This window comes from Mesocricetus auratus, unplaced genomic scaffold (assembly GCF_017639785.1).
Source record: "Mesocricetus auratus isolate SY011 unplaced genomic scaffold, BCM_Maur_2.0 Super-Scaffold_4256, whole genome shotgun sequence".
Classification (NCBI taxonomy): domain Eukaryota; kingdom Metazoa; phylum Chordata; class Mammalia; order Rodentia; family Cricetidae; genus Mesocricetus; species Mesocricetus auratus.
In genome coordinates, this window is record NW_024429182.1 from 47,211,294 (window position 1) to 47,236,969 (window position 25,676).

The window sequence follows — 25,676 nt, forward strand, 5'->3', positions numbered from 1 at the left end:
ACAGATTCAAGAGTGGAGCTACACACATAGGGGTGCAGCAATGGGCTCAGGGGTTACTTGAGTAGGGCTGGATACTAAAGAAAGTGATAGGTAAGTTTAGCAAGAATAGAAGACAATGGAGGGGCTAGAATAATGCCTCAGTAGTTAAGAGTGCTTGCTGCTTTTCCAGAAGACCAGAGTTTGGTTCCCATAACCACTTTAGGAAGCTTATAACCACCAGTAACGCCAGGTCCATGGGATGGCCTCTAAGGCATCCATATACACATGGTAGACACACATTCACCTAGATTAAAAAAATTAAATCTTAAAAAAAGGAAATGGAGAAGTAAGTACAGTCAGTACAATGTGCAGATTGGCAAAACCAGAAAAAGCTTGGAGAAAAGGACAGGGGCCAAATAGAGGGACTCTAAGGTATGGGTCAACCCGCACTATTCAGTAAGTCATATCCCATCACTGGCAGGGCCAGAAATTTTGTGACTCTGGATATGGAAGAAGATGACTGTCTGAGAACAAACTTCAGCAAGAACAGAACTTAGAATCAGACAAGGACCTAGAGCAGTCATATAGAGATGTCTATAGGCTGTTACACTTTCCTCAGTGCCTTGCCTATCTCAGATCATTGAAAATAATGTAAAAAGTCAAATATATATATATATATATATATATATATATATATATATTTAGATCAAAGGGGAAAGGGAGAAGTTCCACGGAATTGTCAGTGCTGTAGGCAGTCATGAGAAAAACCAAGCAGAGTTGCGAGCCACATCTGCCCGTCATCTGTGGTACCTATTATCTGCTCTCCAAAGAGATTCTGTTCCTTTGATCCTGCTCAGAGTGAAGGTGAAGAGCCTTTTCTGGAAACTTACAATGCTGTTGTATCCCCCACTGACAGGCCACCCTCCACTTCTCTTTTTGTGTAGAATAATGCTTGTAATTGTCTATTATATTTGTAAGTATGTGGGGGTGCATGGGCACATGTGTGTGCATGTGTCTGAGACCAGAGGCTGAGACTGAAGAGCCTTACACTATTGTCCTACAGCTTATCATTTGAGACAGAATCATTTACTGAACTCAGGGCTCAGTGATTTGGCTGGATTGATTCACAAGGGAACTCTCGTAATTTTCTTGTTTCCTCTGTGACCACAACCCACCTTTTACATGGGTGCTAGGAAATCTGAACTCAGGTCTTCATGCTTCTGCAATAGGTACTTTATCAACTGAGCCATCCCCTAGCCTGTTTAACTTTTTCTTAAAGAGTTGTTTGGAGATTGGGAATGCAACAAATATGTGGCTATTGGGAATCGAGCATCCATTGCACAATTGGCATTGCAACACAGAGTCATCCTCTTAAAATAGAACTGAATATGATGTGTCTCTGGAAAAGCACGACTGTCTTCAACTTGCTTGATCTTAACAGTGACATTTTGCTGGTGGGGTTCAATTTTAAGAAGAGGAGGTTATGATTGGAGGCAGGCATTAATGGATGTCCCTAGAGAGGCCTGTCCAGCTGGAACACAGATGATGGGAAAAGCTTTGTCTATAGAAATCCACAAAGATCCCAGCAAATGGAAGACATTTAGGTTGACATGGTGATAGAGGTTTGGAAAGGCTAGCAGGGAAAAGGAGAGATGGAAGTTGTACATTTCAAACATCTGCTTATTTTATAGTCATTAATTAGCACTGAAAACACAAAGTGAGTCACCATCTTTTTACGTGTGTTTGGTGCATGTGTGTGATGTGTATGCAGGTATCTGTGAACAAAGGCCAAATATTCAGATGTCCTGCCTTATCATTCTCTACATAATTCCCTTGAGACAGGGTTTCTTACTGACCTGGAGCTAGGGAGACAGATAGCAAGACCTAGTTAGTGCTCCTCCTGGGGTTACAGGTGCAGGCATGTAGCCAGATCCAGCTTTTATTTACGTGGGTGCTGGGATCAGAACTTGGGTCTTCCTGCATGTGCCACAAGCACTTACACACACTGGACCAAGTCACCAGCTGATGGGGGAAGTCCTGTGTATATGTCAAAAAAACACTATTGGCCAATAGGGAAGTAAGATAGGTGGGACTAGGAGTCCAGGAGGACTCTGGGTAGGAGAAACACAGGAAGTCAAGATGTAACGCCATGGGGTAGGAAGCCCGGAAAGTTCTCCAGTAAGAGAAATACTTAGATTAACAATTATGGGGTAAATACTTAAGTCAGAGCTAGCCAGTAAGAAACAAGCAAGGCCAACAGCTTCATAATTAATACAGCGTCTTGTGTGTTATTTGGGGACTACAAAGTGGCAGAGCCCAGGTGACTGGCGGGGGACAAACCAAAGTGGCTGGCGGGAAGGCTTCCCTTTACAACCAGCCCCAAACAATGCCAGATGGAACAGAGAGAAAGAGAGGGAGATACTGCAGCACTTACCAAAGATGAGTTTCTTTCTGTACACCACCTGCATCTCTGATGATAATCTGAAGGCATCATTCCTCTCAAAGTAACCATCAGTGTGTTTGGGGGTTATCTCAGAAGCAAACACATGACTAGGTTTGACCAAGAGTGATGTCTTATCCTCTTATGAAGACCAAATTTGACCAAGAGTGACTTCTTGACCTCTCATCAAGACCAAATTGCAAACTCTGCCATGCAGGACATATTTGTAAGTTGACTTTTCCTCTCTGGAACTCTTTCATTTTATTGCACACTTTTAGACCTCTATAGTTAAATGTCCTCTCTGAGTAGTATACTTCAGGCAGGACAGGAACCAGAAACACAAGCTCAATGTTTCCAGGCTGGCATCTCTCAGAATTCCTTGACTGTGCACTTACTGCCTGGATTTCTGTCTCCACCAACTTAAAATGCCCTGTCTCGGGATGTGCCAGTGAGGCACACCCCAGACTTCACCCTAGTAGAAAACCACTTACTAAGATCTCAAACTCCAAGGTGTCTCTCTGCCAGAATGTCCCTTTTCTATTGTATGTATCTCACCAAGCCCATTTTTTCAGTGCCATAAATTCATCATCTCTGTTGCAAGAGGTTCCTATCAGGAGTCTTCACACTTTCTTAATTTTCTCAGGCACTTCCTTAAACTTTTTCAGGATGTTTTTTTGGTGGGCATAACAGTTTAGACACTTTAAACAGCCCCTCATCTCACAATGACATTCATTACTGAACACAAGATCTTTTGAACTTCTGGTTGACTCCCTGTAATATCCCCTAGCTATGTTAGCACAACTATTCCCTTTTTGTTTATGGGTTTGGTTTTTGAGGTGGTTTCTCTATTCTGCTTTGACTGTCCTGGAACTCACTTTGTAGACCAGCTGACCTCAAATTCACAGAAATCCAACTGCCCCTACCTCCTGAGTGCTGGGATTAAAGATGTGTGCCACCATGCCAGGTACAACCATTGGTTTAAATTGGTTAGTGTTTATTGTATGAAGTGATGGGAATCATAATAACCTTTTTCCAAGTATATTGCCTTATTTGAGTGTTTTTGTTTTGTTTCTTGAGACAGGGCTTCTCTGTATAGCTTTGGAGCCTGTCTTGGCACTCGCTCTGTAGACCATCCTGGTCTTGAACTCACAAAGATCCACCTGTCTCTGGCTCTCAAGTGCTAGGATTAAAGGCGTGCACCACTGCCTATCATCTCCTTTGAGTGTATTCACTTTTCCTCATCTCCTGCTCCTCCTCCCTCACCCAATCCTTTCCCTCCCCCAAATAGTCCCTCTAATATTTTCATACTCTGTGTGTGTGTGTGTGTGTGTGCATGTGTTGTGTAGTGTTCTAGGTTCCACACATAAGAGAAAAATTTGCTTTTATTGGTCAGGATTACTTCACTGAGTATTATAATATCTAAATCCATTCCTTTTCTGCAAAGACACTATTTCATTCTTTGTAGGTGGATAACACTATGTTGTGAGGCTGGAGTAATATCTCACTAGTTAAAAGAATTTGCTGCTCTTCCAGAAGGCCAAGTTCAGTTCCCAGAACCCACACTGAACAGCTCACAACCACATGTCCCTCTAGTTCCAGGATATAATACTCTCTTTTGGCCTACAGGAGTGTGTAAGTGCATACACACACATGTGCATGCACACACACATACACTCACACACACACTCATTAAAATCTAGAATTTGCGTGAGAGATAATTCTCAGTATTTGTCTGAATCTGGCTTGTTCCAGCTTGACCCACTTTCCTGCAAATGTCACCACTTTTTTTTCTCTACAGATGTATAAAATACCATTTTTATGTATCTACATTTTTATTATCCATCAGCTGTTGATAAGCACCCAGGCTGATTCTAGTTCCTGACTATAATGAATAATGTAACAGCAAACATAGTCATATAAGTATCTCTGATACATGTTGAGTTTTTTGAGAATATGCCCAGGAGTGGTATAGCTGGGCCATATGAGACTTACACTCCCACCTTCAGTGAACAAGAATTTCTTTCTCTTGCCAGTATCTTTTGGAATTTGATTTCTTGATGCTATCCATTCTGACTGATGTGAGATGGAATTTTGAAGCAAATTTTAATCCTATTTAATTTAACTGTGTGGGTAAAAAGATATTAAATAATTTAATAAATACATATTGTTGTGTTTCTTCTTTAGAGAGTTGTCAAGGCAGTTTATTTTATTAAGTCAGTCCTTTCACAATTTCATGAATGCATATAGTTCATTCTAATTACTCTCTCCCTTACATGTTCTTCTTACTCTTCCACCCCAAAATCCCCTTATCCCTTCCAGTCCTTTCCCCCATATACATGGCTTTCTGTTTTGTTGTCTGAGCCATTCAGTTAAGCCCTTTCTGTGTGAGCATTAGATTGGGTCTATTGGAGCCTGATGGTATCATCAGTGGGTACACAGCTGGAGTCAATGACTCCATTCCCCTGACTCTATCTGTAGGAAATGGTTCTTCTATCCATGCATGGCTGTTGGTTGACCTGTTCTTCTGCAGATCCAGTGCAGGCATCTGCAGTTATTGAAAGTCATGTTTGCAACAACTGTGTATTGCCCTGTCTTCTGGCTCATAAATTCTGTCCTCTCTCTGCAACGTTCCCTAAGCCTTAGAGGAGATAGTATAAATGAGCTCAGCAGTCACTTATTCTCAGAATCTTGTGCAGTCATGCATCTCAGCTTTTCCTGTAGTTCACTAAAGAAAAAAGGCTTCTGTAGCTAGGACTGACAGTGGCAATCGTCTATGGGTTTAAGCATATATATTTAGAAGGCAGTTTGGTGCTCTGTCAATTTAGGTAAACAACTGAATTAAGTTCTACCCTAGTAATTAGTTCATTTGTTGACTAGAAGATTTGGGAAGGGAATGCTGGTATTTAATTTGGAGAGTTTCCATACATCCTAAATGTTAATTCTCTGAGTTATAATTGACAAAGATTCCCCCTATGCTGTAGATTATATCTTTACTCGTGATGATTTCTTTTGCTGTGCAGATGTTTTTAATTTCATGAAATTCTTATTTGTAGAGTTTGGGTGTTTATTCCTGTGTGAATGGACTCATTTCCAGAAAGTTCTTGCCTTTGCCTATATCATGAAATGCTTCCCACTAGCAGTTTCAAAGTTCCATGTCTTTGAACCCATTTTGTGTTGATTTTTATTCTGCAAACAAACTAAAAAAATAGCTTTAGTTAAAATAGCAGCTGCTAACTTTGGAAGGAGTAATTTGTGAAGAATAATCACAAAACATGCAGTGAGGGATATTCATTTTCTATTACTTCATAATGAATTAGAATAATTTAGCAGTTGAAAACAGAGGTGCCATAGCCATTTCTAGAGGTCATAAGCCCAGCCCAGCACAGATGTTCTCCCTCAACAGAGGGCTTTAACACCAACTGCAAGAACAAAGCCACCTCCTTTAGCATCTTCTGAGGTAGGAAAGGGGTCCATTTTGATTTCACTTTGCAGAATTGGGAAAGTCAAAAGGTAAAGCCATTTGAACAATAATTTTGGTTTAATTCAAGGAGATTTTTTATAGCCAGAGTTTTGATACTTATTTAAAGGTATAGTAAATGCACAGTGTCTCAGGAAAGCATGCCAAGACATTTGGAGTGATAATATCATTTGAAGTGGCAACTAGTTAGAAAAAAACCAGTATGCTGTTTGCTTGAATGTGATAGGAATGTTAATAATCTCTCCCCTTGGGTGACATTGGTATACATCCATGTCTGGTCCCCTATCTGCAGTTCATTTACTAGGTCACTCTCACCAACTGTGAGTTGAGCTTTTACTGTCTAACCTGTACATGTCATGAAGATGCGACATGGCTATAAACTCCAAAGGGTCACACACATAAAATCCAGCATAATGTTACTTCAAACATTAGACTTAGGCCAGGTGGTGGTGGTACATACCTTTAATCCCAGCACTTGGGAGGCAGGGGAAGATGGATCTCTTGAGTTTGAGGCCAGCCTGGTCTACAGAGCAAGTTCCAGGATGACTGGGGCTGCACAGAGAATCTCTGTCTCAAAAAAAACTAACAGATATTAGACTTGGAACTCAGTCCCATCTACACACAGACTCCCAGACCTCTGTCTGTGCTGTTTATGAGTGCAGAGTCTCGAGATGGACCTCTCTCTACTGGTTAATAAAAGCCTAACAGGGTTTCAGAATATTTTTAGTTACTTTTTAAAAGAATATCATACATGCATTAAATCCATTTTATTGTATTCCTTTCCCTTCTCCCCTCTCCAACTCCTGGTCTCTTCCCGTGTCTTTCTCCCAGCTTCATGTCCTCTTTTTTTCATATAACCCACCGAGTCCAACTAGTACTGCCCGTAGAGGCATGGATGTTGGGCCATCCACCAGAACTTTGTCAAACTACCAGGGACTACACCCTTGAAGAAAACTGAATCTCTTTCCCCTGGCAGCTATCAACTGTCAATAGCTCCTTAGCTAGGAGTGGGAGCTCTTGTGCCCCTCCCTGTTCCATGCTGACATGTTGACTAGCTTGATATTGTTCAGATCATATGCAGGTAACCACAGGCACTATGAGTTCCTGAGGGCAGCACTCTTGTGATGTTCAGAACACACTGTTCCTTCTTTAACCTTTGGTTCTTACAATCTTCCTCAATGGTTTCTGAGTCTTGGGGAAGATTGTGCAATATAGATGTCCAATTTATGATTGGACATTCCACAGACACTTGTTCCTTGTACTTTGATCAGTTGTAACATTGTGTATTCCACATCCACTGCACAAAAATGCTTCTCTGATGCAGGTCGAGAGAATTTCATGTTTTAATAACTCACTATATCAAATGCAAAAGTTGTATGGAAAACCTTGCTCTGTTTTACATAGCGTTTCTTGTTCAATGCATATATTATAGACAGCCCCAAAGTAACTCAAATTGGTGCAAGTCAAACTATGTTTTAAACTCATAAAACAATGGCTATTTCCAGGGGACCTATGTTAACTTCATCATATCTACTTCTGCCTGCTCCTCCTGCCTTCCTCATTTGGCTCAGTTCTATGACAGAAGACGCTCTTCCAATGACTGATGCATACAGACTGTGCCATAGCACAATAGGGGGGGAATGCTACAAACCCTACAGTCTTAGGTGGTCACAGCTCTTCTGAGGCTTGAGGTAGGAGACTTCAGAGCCCCGCAGGTCACACAGAACATGTGGGCTGTATACTTCTCTGAATGGTTGATTCAAATGTGTCTTCTGCTGACAAAGGGAAGTTTCTTCATTTGATGGTTGAAGGGCTAGTATTTTACTTGATTTTAAAACTTTGCTTAAACCTATTTGCATGAATTACTTACTTTTCTTCCCTTCATTACCATAATTCCAAGGATATTCATCTCAGCATGACAGCTGTCCAAGCTGGATACCTTTGATCAGATACAGGCTCAATCTTTCCTTTTCCCTCCCCTCTTCCTCCCCTCCCCTTCCATTTTTTCCTCCTTTCTCCCTTTTGTTTCCTCACTCTCTTCTTCTCTCTCACCTTCCCTTTCTTTCTTTCCTCTTCCATTTCTCCTTTTCTTCCTATTGTGGATATGTACTTTCCAGTGAAACTCCATTGGAGAAAACAAAGTTTCCTTTGCAATTGGGCATCATCTGAAGATAGCTTCTTTGTTAGGAATTGAAGGCTGTTTTCACTTCCCCTGCTTGTGTTAGGACCCAGTCTAGCTAGAAACTGTGCAGGCCCTGTACAAGCTGCCAGTGTCTGTGAGTTCATATGTGCACCAGTCCTGTTGTTAAAGAAGGTGAGAATTTTAAGGGATATTTGCTCTCTGTTTTACTGTATAGTTTCAACTGCCTTGTTTTCTTTAGTGGTAATTCCAGTATCTGGAGTTTTTATTAAAATTTTTTGAATTTCATAAAATTATTATATTTATATAATTTCCACTCAATTCTCTTTTCATTTGCTTCCATGTTCACCACCTCCCTCTTAGATTCATGACTTCTTTAATTACCATTACTACATATAACATATATGTATATGTAGACTGCTAAGTCTGTTTAGTGTTGCTCATATGTATATGCATTTAGGGATGACCCCTTGGATTTGGAAACCATATTTTGAGATTTCATGGGCAAAAACTCTCTCTCTCTCTCTCTCTCTCTCTCTCTCTCTCTCTCTCTCTCTCTGTGTGTGTGTGTGTATCTGTGTCTGTATGTGTATGACACTATCTCACAGCAGAAGTCCTGATTCTCTGACTCTAGTAGTCTTTCTACCCCCTCTTCCATACTGTTTTCCTAAGTTTTAAGTGTAGGGGCTACATTGTAGACGTATTACTTGGGGTTGGGCAACCCACTGTTGGTTACTTTCTGTATTTTTCTCAATTGTACATTCTTATAATGAACTCTGCTTGCTAGCCAAATAAGTTTCTTTGGTAAGGGGTGAGAACTCACTTACCTGTAGACACAAGAATAAGTATAGTGAGAAACTAAAATACAATGGTTTAAGGAAGTGACAGTAATAGGCTCTCCTCTATAGTCAATAACCCCCACCAGTCACACGTAATTGGCTGGATTTACAATGCCACGCATGAATTCCCTCCTATTGACTGGTCTGTAAATCCAATTAGATGGCTGTCAGTTACCCCCAAGATCTAAGTACCACTACTGAACCTTTTGAGGATAACTTACTGTACTGGTCAATGTTGTGGTTTTTAGGCTTTACAGATGGGTAGGGTTGTGTTTGTTTTTCTCCCTTAAAAACTTTCATAACACCTTCAGATATTATGAGAGCTAGTCCTCAGGAAGACGACTTCTAGGTAAATTCCAGCTCAATTCCTCCAAGTCCTGTATCTGAAGTATGTGTTGTCTTTAGCAATAGGGTTTTACCTTCAAATTCTGGGAGGAAAACAAGGATAATCGAAACATATTATATTGTTTTGGGAATCTCATGGACTACCCTGATCAACAACTCCAAGGGAGAGTTCCTATGCCTGTCACTGAAGGTTTTGTTAGCTGGTGGTCTATGACTCTGGGGGTTAGCATTATCATTCTAAGTAATTCAACTTCATCTAAAACATATGTGCATTTAAAGTCAACATAAAATAATGTTTCCATATGGCTTGTGTCAAATACCCTTAGCGTTATTTATCCCTTCTCCCTCTGTATAAGCCTTCCCTTCTGGCAGTTAAAGTCTTTCAGTTCTGTTTGTATGGCTATGATTCTACCTTGTAGTTCCTGGTTATGAGCATTTGGCTCTGCACATTGTATTTCTTTTTACTACGGGACATTTTGTTTCTTAAACACAATCTGTGGGATGTCTAAGATTTCCAGGAAGGTGATCTTTCAGTCGCATGGGGTCATATTCGACTTGGTGTTGAACCCTTCACCACCAAGGTCTTCTACACAATGTACTCAGTCAAGTGATCTAGAGCTTTGTCAGGATTCTCTGACCTATAAAACCCAGTTTGGCACTCAATTTACTCCCCTGGTTGCCCAGTTTTGCTTTACCTGGGTCTATCTTATGCCACATTTTGCAATGTGAAAGGACATATAATACATAAAAGACGACTTTATTTCAATTCCAGTACCTCAGTTATTCTAGATATGAGGACCACACATACATATATGAATAGACACACATACTACTGGTGCAGAAATCCTTACTAAACCCCATCTCTTCTCTTAACTATATTTAATTATGTTAATCCTTTACCTACATGTAGAGTTCAAGGGAAGTGATAGATTCTCTGAAGCTAGAGTTGTAGACAATTGTGAGTTGCCCAAAACAGGTGCTGGCATAATGCTCAGCAACTGAGCTATCTCTTTAGTTCATAAATGGTTTTTTAGGCCTAATGTTCCTGTCTTCTTGGCCTTTTGGGAGAACTGTTTTTATTCTTGATTTACAAGGTCTGCTAAGAATCTTAAGAGATGGGGCTAGAGAGATGGTTCAGTGTTTAAAAGCACTTGTTGCTCTTCCAAAGAATCAAATTCAGTTTTCAGCACCCTTGTAAGTCAGCTCACAACTGCCTGCAATTCTAGCTTCAGAGTGTCCAACACCCTCTTCTGTCCTTTGCAGATACCTGTGTAAGGTGTCACCACACATATAGACTCATAGACAAAAATTAAAATGTCTTTATAAAGAACCTTAAGGGAGGATTTAACTGTGGTTTTGATTGCCTTGTATTCAAAGGTGCTTGCCATCAGAATCCCTGTTAAATAGTTTCTCAGTTACAAATTCCATGCACTGACAGGTCATATGATATTAGAAGACAAGCCTCCAGTAAGGAGCATGGTTACAAAGTCTCAGCTTACTCTTCCTGTACCCAAATTAAAGCCTTGAGAGAGTCACAATTTTCTTTCTTGTCCAATATCTTCTCTTAATTCTGTATCACATTGAGGTGTAATTACATTGAACTTATGTATGTGTGAATGGGTCTCCTATCTGGCTCTCAGCCCCATTTTCTTGAATTTCATATGTTCTGTCATGCCCCAATATTTTTAGAGTTAAATAAATTCCTCCCATGTGCAAAAGCTATCTTCAGAGATACGTATGTTCTTAGGATTTCTGCTTTTACATTATGCAAATTTATATGCTGAGCATTTCCATTTTTGTTTGCTCAGAAATATATTTTAAGATATTTTCTGAAAATTGCCCCACCCAGTACCGTTTGTTGCTTTATAGAAGTTGTGATATATGAACTTTGCCTAGGGAAAATGAACAAATATCTTTTCACCCCAGATAGAGCATGGTGAAAGACCAAAGAACCAACTCCACTCAAGTCTCACTTGGTGAATTAATGTGTTTAATAGGAGTTGCTTGCAGGATCATGGGTGAGGATTATTAACAAGACTATGGGCAACTATGGACTGAAGGCACATTTATAGGAGTACATAATTACCCAGATATAGAATTAGCAGGTATTTATTAGGGGAGCACTCACACAATGATGGCAAATAACCCTTGTGGTCTTCCTGCTCCTGAAGATGTAGTCTCTTAGCTGGGCATGGTGGCACACACCTTTAATCCCAGCAGAGGCAGGCAGATCTCTGTGAGTTCGAGGCCAGCCTGGTCTACAGATCAAGTTCCAGGACAGCCTCCAAAGCAATACAGAGAAGCCCTGTCTCAAAAAACGGGGAAAAAAGATGCAGTCTTTGCCCTTCAGGATGCTCCAACCACAACCCCAGAAAGATCCAGCCAGCCTCTCCTCTTCCTTAAAAGGGGTCACATCTGCACACCTGAAGCCATGCCCTAAGATGTGGCCACCACATCAAGTCCACTGGCATAACAAGATGCCACTACAATGGTCGGCTACAACACTGAAGAAAATGTGGATTTCACACACTGTTCTCTCAATAATGCTTGCTTTTAATTTATTGTTCTCTAATCCCTGACATTCAAGGGACCCTAGAAGAGTTCAGTGTTCCTTATGGCTCAGATGAGCCAGGCAGTCAGATACTGACTTTCCCTCTTGTTGACTTATTATGCATCCCTTGTCCTTGGAACTTTGTGTCATTCCCCCAGCACTCAGGTTGATCCCATCCTTCCTCATGCTTTTACTTACAGAATCCTATAAGAGCTTCTTAAATTTCCCTTTTAAAGTCTATCCAAATTCAAGCGGTTCAGACACAAATAGTCTCTGATTATTATAGTTTCCTGTACTAGACCATCTGCATGCTGTATCATGGATTTTCCCCCCTTTTAACGTTATCTTCTATCATGTCTACCTCATTTCCCCCCTCTTCATTAACCAATTCTTCCCATAGACTGCATGCCTTTGGATCACAGGAGAGTATATTTAGCATGGATCTAAGTTGTGTCCTCTTTCTCTTATATCTTCCAGCAAGAACCCATGAAGCCAACATCTCCATTTCATCTTCTCTTTCTTCTGTCCGTTCAGAGGCTACTGTGGAGAGTAGCATCTGCATGTCTTTTACTCATTGCAACTCTTTCCTTACACAGGCAAATTTTTTGTGAGTTCACAGTTCAGCCTTGGTTGCATGTGTTATTTCCAAGAGCAAGGACCACATAATTGCTGCCACAGTCTACATACAATCCCACTCCATACAGTCATTTGAGAGGCATCCACATATTCACTCCTCATACTTGCCATTCCATACCACATACAAGAAGACAGTTACTCTGGGATTTCCTCCAAGGGACATTCCACTTTAAGATAAATTGATCATAGTTACATGTTTTCTCATTTATAGCCGGGATGGTACAACTAGTATTGCAGCAAGGATGCATGCTGTTCTATGCCACATTAGGAAGGATAGCTACATTAGGATTGCCCCATGGCTGTTCCACCCTCAGGAAGCTTAGCTTCAACTGTATGCCTTGTCATTCACAGCAGACAATGAAAGTGCTTCTCCTAACTCAGCTTTGTTTCTGTCCTGTCCCATGATTGAGCACCAAGTGTTGTGTAAAATTTCCTGGGAGATATAAACAAATGTCTACTCACCTATTGGTAGTTTCCTAGGAAATTGAAACATCTCATTCTGCAGGGAAGTTCATTTAATACAGGCAGTAAACAACTCACATAGGTTTAGGAAGTCCCTGAAACTGACTAGACTTACTAGGCCTTCCCTTACCAAGAGTATATAAGCAGTGAAAGTTCCTAAAAGTCAACCTCAGACAAGCCCAGTCTCCTGGAAGTCACAAAGACCAGCCGAGCCACCTGGAAAAGGCTCAAAATATCTGAGCCACCTGGAAAGGACACTCTCCAACCTGTTGAGCTGTCTACAATCTGTGCAATGTGCTCCAGGTCCCCAGATTTTGTGATCTGTCATCCATTTCTGGGATGGATTTTGATGATACATCTCTCTTTGAGACATTTCTGCTTCAGAAAGCAACCTCTCATCCATATTCTTGTAAGTGACCCCAATAAAACTCATTGGTTCACCAAGTTGGACTTTGATATTGATACTTCAGTCTGTCATCAGTTCTCTACTGGAGGTAAGTAGACATTTGTTGGGATCTCCCTAGTAATAGTGTCTCACAACATCATTCCAGATAGGACACCAATGACAGAAACAAAGACATGACCCTACCCAAGTGTAGTGTAGTATTATTAAAATCCTCTTCTTCATTCACTTGTAGGCTTTTTATGTGTGGTTCTGAAAATAAAAGCCTAGGAAACAAGTTCTAGAACAAACACTTTATTTCATATTTCCTGGGCAGATAAAATTTAGGTCAAAGTTTAGAATGACACTTTCCCCACATTCTCATCTTTGTCTATTGAAACTTGTCTGAGCACTTTGTCCTAACCAGGGTTTCTATTGTGATAAAACACCATGACCAAAAGTGACTTGGGAAGGACATGGTCTATTTCAGCTTATATCTTGCAGTCCACCATAAAGGGAAGTCAGGAAAAAAACTCAAGGTAGGAACCTAGAAGCAGGAACTGAAGCAGAGGCAGTGCTGGAGACTTCTGTCTTGCTCCCCACTTCTCAATTTACTTTTTTTTAATAGCACCTAGGGACACCAGCCCAGGGGTTGCAGTGCCCCTAGTGAGCTGGGCCAACCCATATCAAGCATTAAAAGACAATTTCCAGCCAGCCGTTGGTGGTCCACGCCTTTAATCCTAGAATTTGGTAGGCAGAGGCAGGTGGATCTCTGTGAGTTTAAGGTCAGCCTGATCTACAGAGTGAGTTCCAAAACAATACAGAGAAACCCTGTCTTGAAAAACAAACAAAAAACCAAGCCAAACCAAACCAAAACAAACAAAAAAAGGGCAATACCCTACAAAATTGCCCCTAGGCAATCTGATGGATGAATTTTCTCAATTACAGTCCCTTTTCCTGGATCACTGTAGCTTGTGTCAAGATGATTGAAAAATCAGCCAGGACACATCTCAAGAGTCTGAATCTCAGACACAGTCCTTATACTGCCTGAGATGTGGTGATTGAGAAGGGTCATTGGCCTCGTGTTTTATCCTCTTTCTTCAGCTTAGTATCTGAAATTCTGAAAGAAAACAAGAGTTGAGAACTTAAGAACAAAAGACCTTTACTGCAAAAAATGGGGGAAAGATGTATCAACTGCTCTGTGAGGCCATGCTGGTACAGAAGAGGAACCAACTTCAAGGCTGAGAGAGACAGGACACAGGATTCACATAGCATGTGCCAGCCCTGGAATGCGATTGAGTGACTCATTTGCAACTCTACCACAGCATTTAGGATATTTAAATCATGTTAAATATCCCTGCAGAGTGTAAGGACTTCCAGTCAACAGTCACTAGCCTGACAAACCTTTAACAGTGGCAACGGGAAAGGCACCTCTTCTTATATCGCTTAAGAGCATCTTGGATGTCCTTGTTCCTGAGACTGTAAATCAAAGGATTCAACATGGGGATCACAACTGTATAGAAGATTGATGCCATCTTGTCATAACCCTGAGAACTGTCAGAGCTGGGTCGCATGTAGACAAAGAGTCCTGATCCAAAAAAGAGGGTGACTGCTGTCAGGTGAGAGGCACAAGTATTGAAAGCCTTGACCCTACCGTCTACTGAGCTTATCTTCATGATGGTGCCAACAATATAACTGTAGGATATCAGGATGACTAAGACAGATGCCACCCCAAAAATCACTGCTATCACAAACTTCAGAACTTGCAGGGGAAAGGTTTCAGAGCATGACAGGACTAATAACTGAGGCAGGTCACAAAAGAAGTGGTTTATAACATTTGGCCCACAGAAATGGAGCTGAAGTATAGCATACAGTTGTATCAATGAACCAAAGAGACCAGTGATATAGGCTCCCACCACCATCTGCACACAGAGGGAAGGGGACATGATGGCTGTGTAGAGCAGAGGATTACAAATGGCAGCATAGCGGTCATAAGCCATGGCTGCCAGAAGACAGCACTCTGCCAGACCCAGGCTTGAGAAGAAGAAGTACTGCATGGTGCACCCCATAAAGGAGATGGATTTGTGCTTCCTGAAGAATCCTGAGAGCATTTTAGGGGTTGTGGAGGAAATGTACCAGAAATCCAAAAATGACAAGTTGCTGAGGAAGAAGTACATAGGTGTGTGTAGGTAAGGGTCAATCCTAATCAAGACGATGAGGCCCAGGTTCCACACCACTGTGAAGAGATAAATTCCTAGGAAGACAACAAAGAGAACCAGCTTGACCTTGGGAAAATCTGAGAATCCCACAAGAATGAACTTGGTGATGGCTGTATTGTTCCTCCCTCCTGTCATCGTCTCGGGGCACCTTAAACCTGCAAATAGATATTTGGGTTAAAAATGATTGTTTTAACATTATGGATCTCCCTTCTATTGAGTCTAGTATTGGATGAAAAATTATCCACAATCAAACTAACTTTAACAAAATCGAGATATAAGTATTATTATGAAAATTACTAGAAAAACTTCTGCCTACCACTCCACAGTGTAAACTACATTCTCGCAATCCTTCCTACACATACAAACAGATGTTGCCGAATTCTTGTCCAAATGTTGATATTTATTTACACTTGTATAACATTTCATGACAGTGTTTCTTTTTATTTTCTTGTCAACATTGCATATAATTATTTAGATTCAATCTCTGGCAATCTTACAGCTAAAATTATTTCACTGTTTTAAATTTGTGTTTACTGCTCCTCCCTTTCTCTACTAGACTTGTATGTGAGGCTTCCCATAAATAATACATTTACTTCACTGCCTCCCAAACAATTATTTTCTAAGTTTATCATTCATTGTCAATATTAAGTGCATTCAACCTTTCAATGTATCCATTAATTTTATTTTTATCTATTCAACTCCATATGATAATTATGGTCCTTGTTTATATAATTCAATAAGATTCTTCTATGTATTTTCTCTTAGTTTTTATATTTTATGAAGAATAAGTCTGAGGTTATTTTGCTTTTTTTCTAAATTTATTAACACTCTTCCCACTACAATGAATTAAATGATTGACCTATTGATCAAAATTGCTTCTATAGTAGGATCAATTACAGAATCCTTACTTTGTTCAATTTTTAATCATAGTGCGTGTGTCACCTGTTCAGTTCCTTGGCATTTTATAATTACTTGTGATCATTTTTATTAGTAAGGCATAGAGCATTGTAATAACTGGCAAACATTCCTTCATTTTTCAGAGATTACTTTGATGGTCTCATGTTCATGCCTTCAAAAGATCTGTATAGTGAATCCATCAAAGAAAGTAAAATTAGGAACCACACTACTTTCATTTTTTGTTAGTCTAGGGAGGGATAATATATAAAAGCTTAGTTGATAAGTAAAGGTATGAGAGGTACTAATTCTTAATAAATATTCATTCCTACTACACTTGATGGAAGGACCTGGGTCTAGTGACACATACTCTGGGTTCCAAGGTCCATCTCTGTATTACTCTGACACCTCTGGGATTTTGGTTTCTCTGTTTCAAAATGAAATCGTTATCGCTCTTCTCTTTGCATTAAAGGGATGTTTCCTGTGTAATAACAACAATTGTGGTGGAAAATCATACAGAAAGAACTGTAGTCTGATAGTCTATAGCAATAGTAACATGATTTCATCAGCAAAAATAGGATAAATTAACAACCTACAGAAAGGAAATTACATTGACCCATGCCATTCATCAAGAGTACATAATATGGACACATCAAGGTCCAGGTTATCTTCTACTGTGAAGTTGACTTATGGGCTGCCTATCTTTAAAAAAACCTCCAGTAAAGACAGAAATAGTTCAAGTGAATTATTACAGAATTTTTACTTCAGGAAATTAGGTGATTCATTGAAAATACTAACACTGTGGTGTTTCTGTGGTATGCTTTCTCAAGTCTATTCTCAGGACACATATGACCTAGAGATCCTGACAATCAAATATTATGCTTAAATTAGTAAGAAATGCATTCAGTGAAGTTTTTCTTCCATATGTTTAAGTGAATAGATCTTTTAAATGAAAACATTAAAAACACAATTTTCAATCTCTCCAATCTCTTTCAATCTCCTCATATTAAATTGCCTATTCCCTTCTTTTGCCTTCCTTTCTGAGAACAGTTTAAGAAATAACAATGAATTGCTCCTGGAATGATTTGGAGAACTTATTTAATCTTCCTTCTGCTGTCTCCCAAATGATAATCTTATTGGTGCCTTGCAGATGTTAGATTTCAACAAACAACATTGTATTTGCACAACAGGAAAACATTTACTGTGACTCCTACATCAAGATTTAATATGGGTTTTAACATTAAAAGGAAACAAAAACAAACCATTTAGCTAGTAAGATATGGAATTTTGCTTAGAAGACTATGACATTTTATTATATAAGAGAGAAATATCACAACCAAAGATAAAAGACTGGTTCTTTGAACCATCAGTTTAAGTCCCTCAATTCCTTGGGCTGCAATTCCATGAATAACTTATTACTGTTGCTGGTTACTTTTTCAGAAGTGTAGGAATGGTACTTCTGTATTTAGTGACTGTGTGCCTTTTTTCAAACTCCTAAAATTACTTTACGTAATTTTTTATTTTTATGGTATTCTGAAAACAGTGTCTGCAATGAATTTCCACAGTAAAAGAAAACTTAGAACAATAAAACTGATCTTTTAAAAAAGATTTATTTTTACTTTTTATTTGTGTGTGTGCGTATGTGTGCGTGTGTGTGCGTGTGTGAGTATATGTACATCTTCATGTAGACAGGCCAGATGTTGTGTCTCCTAGAGCTGGGGTTATAGGCAGTCAGTAGGCACCTACTGTGGATTAGGAACCAAACTTTGTTTTACAAGAAGAACACGAAGCCCTTTTAACTGCTGACCCCTCTCTGGGTCCCCAAATATGGCCTCAGTATGCTCTGTTTATACCTCAGGTGACATAATATCTCTAATACTACATGTGACTAAGTTGCCATCATGCTAATGGGCCAGCTGATCCGTCTCACTGACTCACAGTAGAGTGAAGGAGCCACATTTATTATGGCATTCCAGAATGTAGATTTCATCTTCAATAAGCAACAGGAAATTAAAATGGACTACAGGAAATGAAATAAAAGCAACTGCAGGAATTAGTGTAGAAACAACCTTTCTACTTTTCCAAATATGTGTATGCCATTGTACATTGCTGACCTATGATTAATTTCTGTGGAGCATGCAAAATGCAGCAGTTTCATCACCCTATGAACATTGCTGTGTATTTACATGGAGCTTAATGGCATGGGTTACTACATAGCTAGACTCTTTACTCTGTGGGACCATGTGACTAACACAGCACAAGATTAAGTCAAGCACTAGAGGAGACAATGCAGTGTTGGTAAATTCAAGATGTACAAAGCTGCTGCTTGGTTGATGCATACTGCTTGCAGCAAATTGTTCTCTGTAAGTAGAAGAGGACATGCTGAAATGACAAGACATGTCATAGCACAATAGGTGCATAACACAGCAGCTTAGCTGTTTATTATTATACAGTTTACATTCTACACATTGGCACTGAATACACTGCTTGGTCAGTGGGTTGTTTACCACAGCATCACCACAGACAAGAGCAATATAGTATGTCCCCTCATAATGTTCCAATGGCTTGTGGCACTAAGTCATAGCGATCCTTAAATTCCATTATATTATTATGGGACCACCCTTGTACATTCAGTTAGTTGTTTGCTGACCATCCTTGTGCGTACCTAACTGTATGCATGCTTCTGTAAATTTATGTCGTGTTCTATACATAATCATTTGTATAAATCCCTTTCTTGACCTTTTTTTACAAATTATATATAAAATTTTCTCAATTCAGTGTTTTATCTTAAAGTGGAGATAAATGTCATGAAATCACAATCTGTGTCATTGATTCTTCTTCCCATTCTAGAGAGTAAAAAAATGGAGGTGATGGAGAGGATTGCCTGAAACACAGGAAAACAAGTATCTTACAACAGTGGCTGGCTGCAAAGTGTTTGGTTTTCTAAGAATCATCATTGCTTAAGAAGGAATGGCCATCACAAAATTAAAGCTTAAAGAGATTTTTCCAAGAAAAAGAACAAGTACATGCCTTTGAAGAAGTAAGAACTAAGAGAATACTTAAAGATGTAGGGAGACACTTCTTTTTTTGAGGGGGGACTCATCATGTAGCCCTGGCTGCTTTGAACTCACAAATACCTCCTTCCCTCTGATTCCACCAAGCCTGACATAGAAAACATCTGTTACATCACCTGTTTCCTCACACAGCCAACACTCTGGGCTCTGTGATAGAGGAAACATACAGAACAAAGTCCTGGTAGTAAACAATAAGAAATTATCTCATACAGGAAAAGAATAGCGTACATAACTAAAATGTCCAGTATTTTTAACATTTTTTTTTTTAGTTCTGAGGGTCAAGCCCAGGGCTTGCACATGTATGGCAAATTCTTGCTATTGAGCTGCATGTGATTGAGCTGAATACCTAGAAATATTTTTTTTTTACTTTTTTATATTGAAACAGGGCCTCACTAGTTGCTCAGGTTGACCTTGAACTTGAGATACTCCTGTTTCAGCTTCCTGAGTATCTAACTGAGATTATGGGCTGGTGCTAGGGTTATCAAATCAAAACCCTTTCTCTGAGTTAGAATTGTATTCAGTGTGATGACATATTTATCTTTTACTAATTTAGCTAGTTACTGTCTGTTGGGTCTGCATTTTGTAATGGGTATAATTCCCAATAATTCACATATAATATCGGATTTGTTTCTACACAATTCCATGAACATTGCTTCCTGTAAGTTGTAGATGAAGAAGCTGAGACATTGGGAACCTGAAACACTGGGTGTCTAAGTCATCATGTACAGTCTCATAGATGCTAAACAACAGTGGTTAGATCCAGAAACTTCAATAATCTTTCTGCTAGCACTAGATTTAATGAATAGAAAATCCAAAATACTGCACTGATTGCATTCAATTAATTAATTCTTAATCAGCGCAGTTCTTGGTTCGCACAGTTTTTAGAAACGATAATGAGCAAAGGGGAGAGGTTGATAGTAAAGAATATTGTTCCAAGGTTTGCAAAAATATCCCTAACTTCATATTTAATTAACTTAATTACATATTTTTTTCTAGTGAAGGAATACATTTTTCCCAGTAGAAAAGATTCAATTTCTGAGTATGTCTCAGGAAGGGAAGCAGGATATCAGCCTAGGAATAAGAAACTACTGGAGGCAAAGATGCTATGAAAAGTGATGCTAAAACAGGGTTCAGGTAGCAGACACTAATATTACTGGGATGCCCAGGCTTACCTGTGCTGTCCCTGCTCCTGCTGACCATAGCTCTCACTCATATGTTTCTGATGGTGTGTGCTGATTGCTGTTTGCTCCACTGCAGTGTGGCAAACATAACAGCACCCACTTCTCACCTCTTAATGTGGACTCTGCTCTAGTTCCAGGTGAAGGACGTTAACATATTTGCTTTATACCATCCTCCAAAGGAGCGTTCCTGCAGGAGGCTCTTTCTCCTCCAAACTCTGCTTTGTCCAGCAAGTGCCTGGCCATCCATGATAAGAGAGTTGCTTCCACTTGAGGTTCACTTAAATACCCCCATAGGCCCAGAGTGTAAAAACTATCACTAATTAACAGTCCAAGTAATTGTTCTCCAGTGTGATGGTAATGGAAAAAGTGAGTTTTCCCCCCGTGATTTTACTTCTACTTGTGGATTCTTCATTCAGAATATGTTTTCTTAGAACAAGAGCACACTTGAATAAGAACATACTTCATATATCTTCTCCAACTTTAAAATTATAGATGACCTTTATCTTTTCTGTTACCTGTGGGACACTGCCTTGTGTATATTTCATTCAGAATATTATCAGGTACATTTAAATATTTCAGAAATGTCATCACAAATGTTAGTATTCATGACTAATAATATTCTACTCCCAACTCACTTCAGTTAGATTATTTTTTTCTACTGGAATTTAAAATGGAATATAAGCTTTTGCTATGAAAACTAATCCTGAAGCCAATATGCAGATATTTCAATACAGGATCCATTATTACAAATCTGATTTCCCACATTTTTATTTTTACTTAACTTTATAGTTTCAAAATATTACAAAATTTTCACTTTTCACATGAATTTTATTACTTTAGTTTAATTCATTTGCTTTAAGCAAGATTATTTCCTGTTAAAAAAAAAAGATTATTTCCTGTTGAGAGGCCAGATAGTTAACTATATTTTTCTTGGCTTGTCATTTTTAACTACTCATCCATAATTTACTTTAATTTATGGTATAAAGAGTTACTTATATACTTTGTTATTTAATACAAAATACAATGCTATTTTAATAATTTGTAACCAATTTAGCGTATGTTATATATTATATATGAGGATCATCAGCCAACTTGAGTTTAATATGGTCTGTTTCTACTTTGAATCTGATAGCCAGGATTCAAGGCTATTGCGTAGGTTGTATGCATTTTAAATTTTGCCTTTATTCACCTTGTACTGAAATTACTTCTTTCTATATCTCTGGTAAACTACCACGTTCCTAAGAAGAATAGCTACACTGTCAACTTCTCTCTCTCTCTCTCTCTTTCTCTCTCTCTCTCTCTCTCTCTCTCTCTCTCTCTCTCTCTCTCTCTCTTCTCTCTCTCTTTCTCTCTCTCTCTCCCCCTCTCTCTCAATATTGCTTACTTCTTAATATAGGATCCCACATATCCCAGACTGGCCCAAGCTTAATATGTAGTTGAAGATGAACTTAAACTTCTGAGCTTCCTGCCTCCATATCTCAAGTGCTAAGATTGCAAACATGTACCACCATATACACTTTATGTGATACGAGGAATTGAATCCAGGGTTTTGTGCATGCTAAGCAAGCACTCTACTGGATTAGCCAAATTTCTGTACCTGAATGTTGTGAACTTTATAGGTCCTGGCTTGAAAAATATAGTCTGACATTGCTTTATTAATTCTCTGTCACAGAGGCCACTGAAGTGTCTAAATGAATCGATTAAGAAACTGATTTCTGGGATGTTGAAAGTTGTGAGGTACTTTAATTAACTCTTGATAGCCATGTGGAGAAGAGACTCATTGGAATATATGTTGTAGCTGTAGCAGCTGCACTTGTAGATGCAGCATCAGAGAGACCAGCACCTACATTGTCATCAGTCTTAAGATACCAGTGCAGAATACCTTCCCTAAAAAGTCAGTACACATGAGTATAGGTCATCCCTTCCTGATTCACTTCCCTGCAAAAATGTTAAGTGTGTGAACCTCCTCTCCGTTGAACAAGTACCTTCCTTCACTCTCCTTTCTCCTCTTATTTTTGAGCTCTGCTGTGGTGACTTTTCCCATAATGTGAGTGACACTTTAAAAAAAGATTTGTCAAGATTAAGTGAAGAAATCCAGTAAATTACAGAGATTATGAGACACATTTTCTGCTAAGCACTATACTGTTACCACACAGAAGATGAACACAGAAAGCTCACATGAGAGGATGTGAAATGTCCAGGTTTGTGGTAAATGGATGTGAAATGTCCAGCTTGGATCTTTGTCTGCACCGTTGGCTAGTAAACATTGGCATAGTTATCTATACCCTTTTGTGTCTTCCTTTAGTGTAAAAATGAGTGCCTGATGGTAGTTTCTCTCCAGGGATCAGAAGGTCTGAATAAGCACACACAACAGTGCTGGCATCTCATAAAGACTCTGGGTACAATATCTAATTATCACCAACAGGCAGATCTGGTGCCATTAGTATTCACTGTCATGGCCATGGGGGCAGTTTATGGATGCCTTTCTTTCTAACAAGCTGATGTGCATCTTGTGCAAACATTGAAGCTGATTCTAAGCGTCTGTGTGGTGGGAGCTGCCAGGTCAACTTGTTGAAAACCAGCAAGTCAGGGTAATAATGCAGTGAGCTAAAATGGATTTGCAGAGACTTGAGCATTCAGGCTCTCAGATTCAATGAGGGCAATGAGATGGTGGCCCCAGGAAGGTCATGTGCACAGTTTGGGTCTGTAATACTGAGGATCGATGGTCTAAATATATTCCCAGATCTGATAAGGTGCTACTGGCAGCCTGCCCACCTTCTCCTCCAGAGAGCAGCATCATAATCTAAGAATACAGGCAAATGCTTTCCATGTGGGGACGGACATGTTCTATTTCCATTTTACTGGTTTTTCCTGACCTAGAGATTGCTCAAAAACTACACAGTCATTTGGATATAAAGAAAAAACTGAAAAATGAGCTAAATGAACTTAATAAAACTACTGAATCATAATAGTTAACTTCATGTCTTTGACATCAAAAAAGAAAAAATATTTTCTAATGTTAAGGTTCTCTTGTTGAAAAAAATATGTTTAGGTGTCTTCCATACAAGTAGACCCTACTCGATATTTGAGCTACTTTTAGTTATTGTTAATCTTGAAGGAAAAATGTGCTGTTTTTAGTTGTAATTTGAACTTTGACTTTAAGCCTTTTCATTTTCTCTTTCGTAATTGTTATGAATTTTGTAATTATCTGACTATTTTATGTGCAAACATTGAAGCAGATTCTAAGCGTCTGTGTGGTGGAAGGTAAACACATGAAACTTCCATCAGATGTTAATCTAGGAAGGTATTACCTGTCTGGCATCTGCAAGGCCCTGAGTTCAGTTCCCACCAACACACACACACACACACACACACACACATATACACATGCACACACACATGTATATATGAGTGTATACACACACGCATACACATGCACTCACCAAGGCATACAGAGATGCATGGACACCAATGTACACACACAATAACCCTTTATCGATGATTTCTTGCTTCATTTTCCTTAGACTGAGCCACCAGAGCCTCAACTTATTTTCCTTTGTGACTCAATCCACTGATTTCAAGCTTGCTATCTTTGTCTTAATTTACAAATCACATTTGTTTATACTTTATGAGATACTGTGATGGTTTCCATCTTCCACAGGTTCTTGTGTTTAAACATCTGATACCCAGATGATGATGCTCTTTGTAGAACTTTGGGTTGAGATCTAGCTAGAGGACATGTGTCATTGGAGGGTAAACTTTGAATTTGTATCCCGCCCCTCCCTGCTTCCTGGCTGCATTGTTTCCTTGCCACTATAGCCATGAGTTGCTCCAACTGTCCCACTGCTGTGCCTTCCCTGTCATGAAGGACTGTTTTCCAAAAGTAAACTTTTCCTATATTAAGCTATATACAGCTAAATTATGCTATAATGACAAGAAAGGTAATACTGACACATTCATGGACTTTATTCATGTATTTTTTGTTACTATATACTATAGCTGAAATATATTTTATTCATTGCTTTTTGATCTCTAAAGCAGCAGTATTTCACTTATGTGAATTAAACACAAACATTTGTATGTTCTGAAATTGTTACCCAATATCCAGGTCATGTTACATAATTTTTTCCAATTAGTGTGTGGAATAGTAATAAATTTCCCTTAAGTTGTTCTTTTATGAACCAAATCTTTTTCTGAAGTAAATTTTTGTTTCATAGTTACTTTATTCTCAATATTTGTACCCTTGCATGCTATTGAATTGAACTGCTTGAATTGAAAATTTCATGTTAACAACATTTTTCAAAAAAACCTCTTTCTTGTGAAGCTTTATTCTCTGATTTTTAACAAGAACACATTTTACAAAGTTTTTCCCAATACCATGCATCATTTCTACAAAGTCCATTTGAAACTTGCATTGGAATTAATTTTAGTAAACTGAATAGTTAAAAAGGCAAGGTTATTTTTTCATTCTTATTTCAAATCAAGGAATTAACATTCCTTAAAATTCAATATACTGCTGCCTCAAACTGTTTAGATACTTATTCCTGACTATATTAAAATATATTGAATCTCCATAGCAATTCCTCAAACCTTCCTATTGGTCCCATCCCACTCATCTTTTTATGTTCATCCATATTCTTAAAATCTCCCAGTAGCTTTAATTTAATGTTTAGTTTCCAATTCACCCACTGTTCTCTGCTCCAGTGACTGTAAAATTCTTGGATTGCAGATGCCTATCTTCCTGTGCATCAATTACTACTCTCCTGAAGGCATCTTTGTGTAATCCACATAATCCATGAGACACTGAGAGATACTTTGAAACATCCCACGTTTATCCTTAATCTTCTGCCTTAAAGGGCTGAAAATAAAATGTTACAGTATTTATATAAAGCAGAATGGTAGACTGTATCACACCATTTTACAAATTTAGAATATAAAATCAATGGTCTGTGCAGAATTGGGAATATAACAGTCATGAAGGGTTCTAGAAACCTCCAACCCCATCTTCTACAAACACAGCTGAGAAAATGTGGCTTCTGAGGATGTGAGATCATTC

At 39.0% G+C, this 25,676-nt stretch overlaps 1 protein-coding gene across 1 annotated transcript; it reads right to left on the bottom strand.

The window, feature by feature from the left end:
* Positions 1–14,658: 14,658 nt before the first annotated feature.
* LOC101842731 (olfactory receptor 1440) lies at positions 14,659–15,606 on the bottom strand. Its single transcript, XM_005063253.1, has one exon. The coding sequence runs from the start codon at positions 15,604–15,606 to the stop codon at positions 14,659–14,661; it is 948 nt and encodes a 315-aa protein (XP_005063310.1).
* Positions 15,607–25,676: the final 10,070 nt, after the last annotated feature.

Bases quoted from the DNA above. Each gene is read 5' to 3' on its own strand.
- LOC101842731 (XM_005063253.1), bottom strand. From the start codon at position 15,606: ATGACAGGAGGGAGGAACAATACAGCCATCACCAAGTTCATTCTTGTG.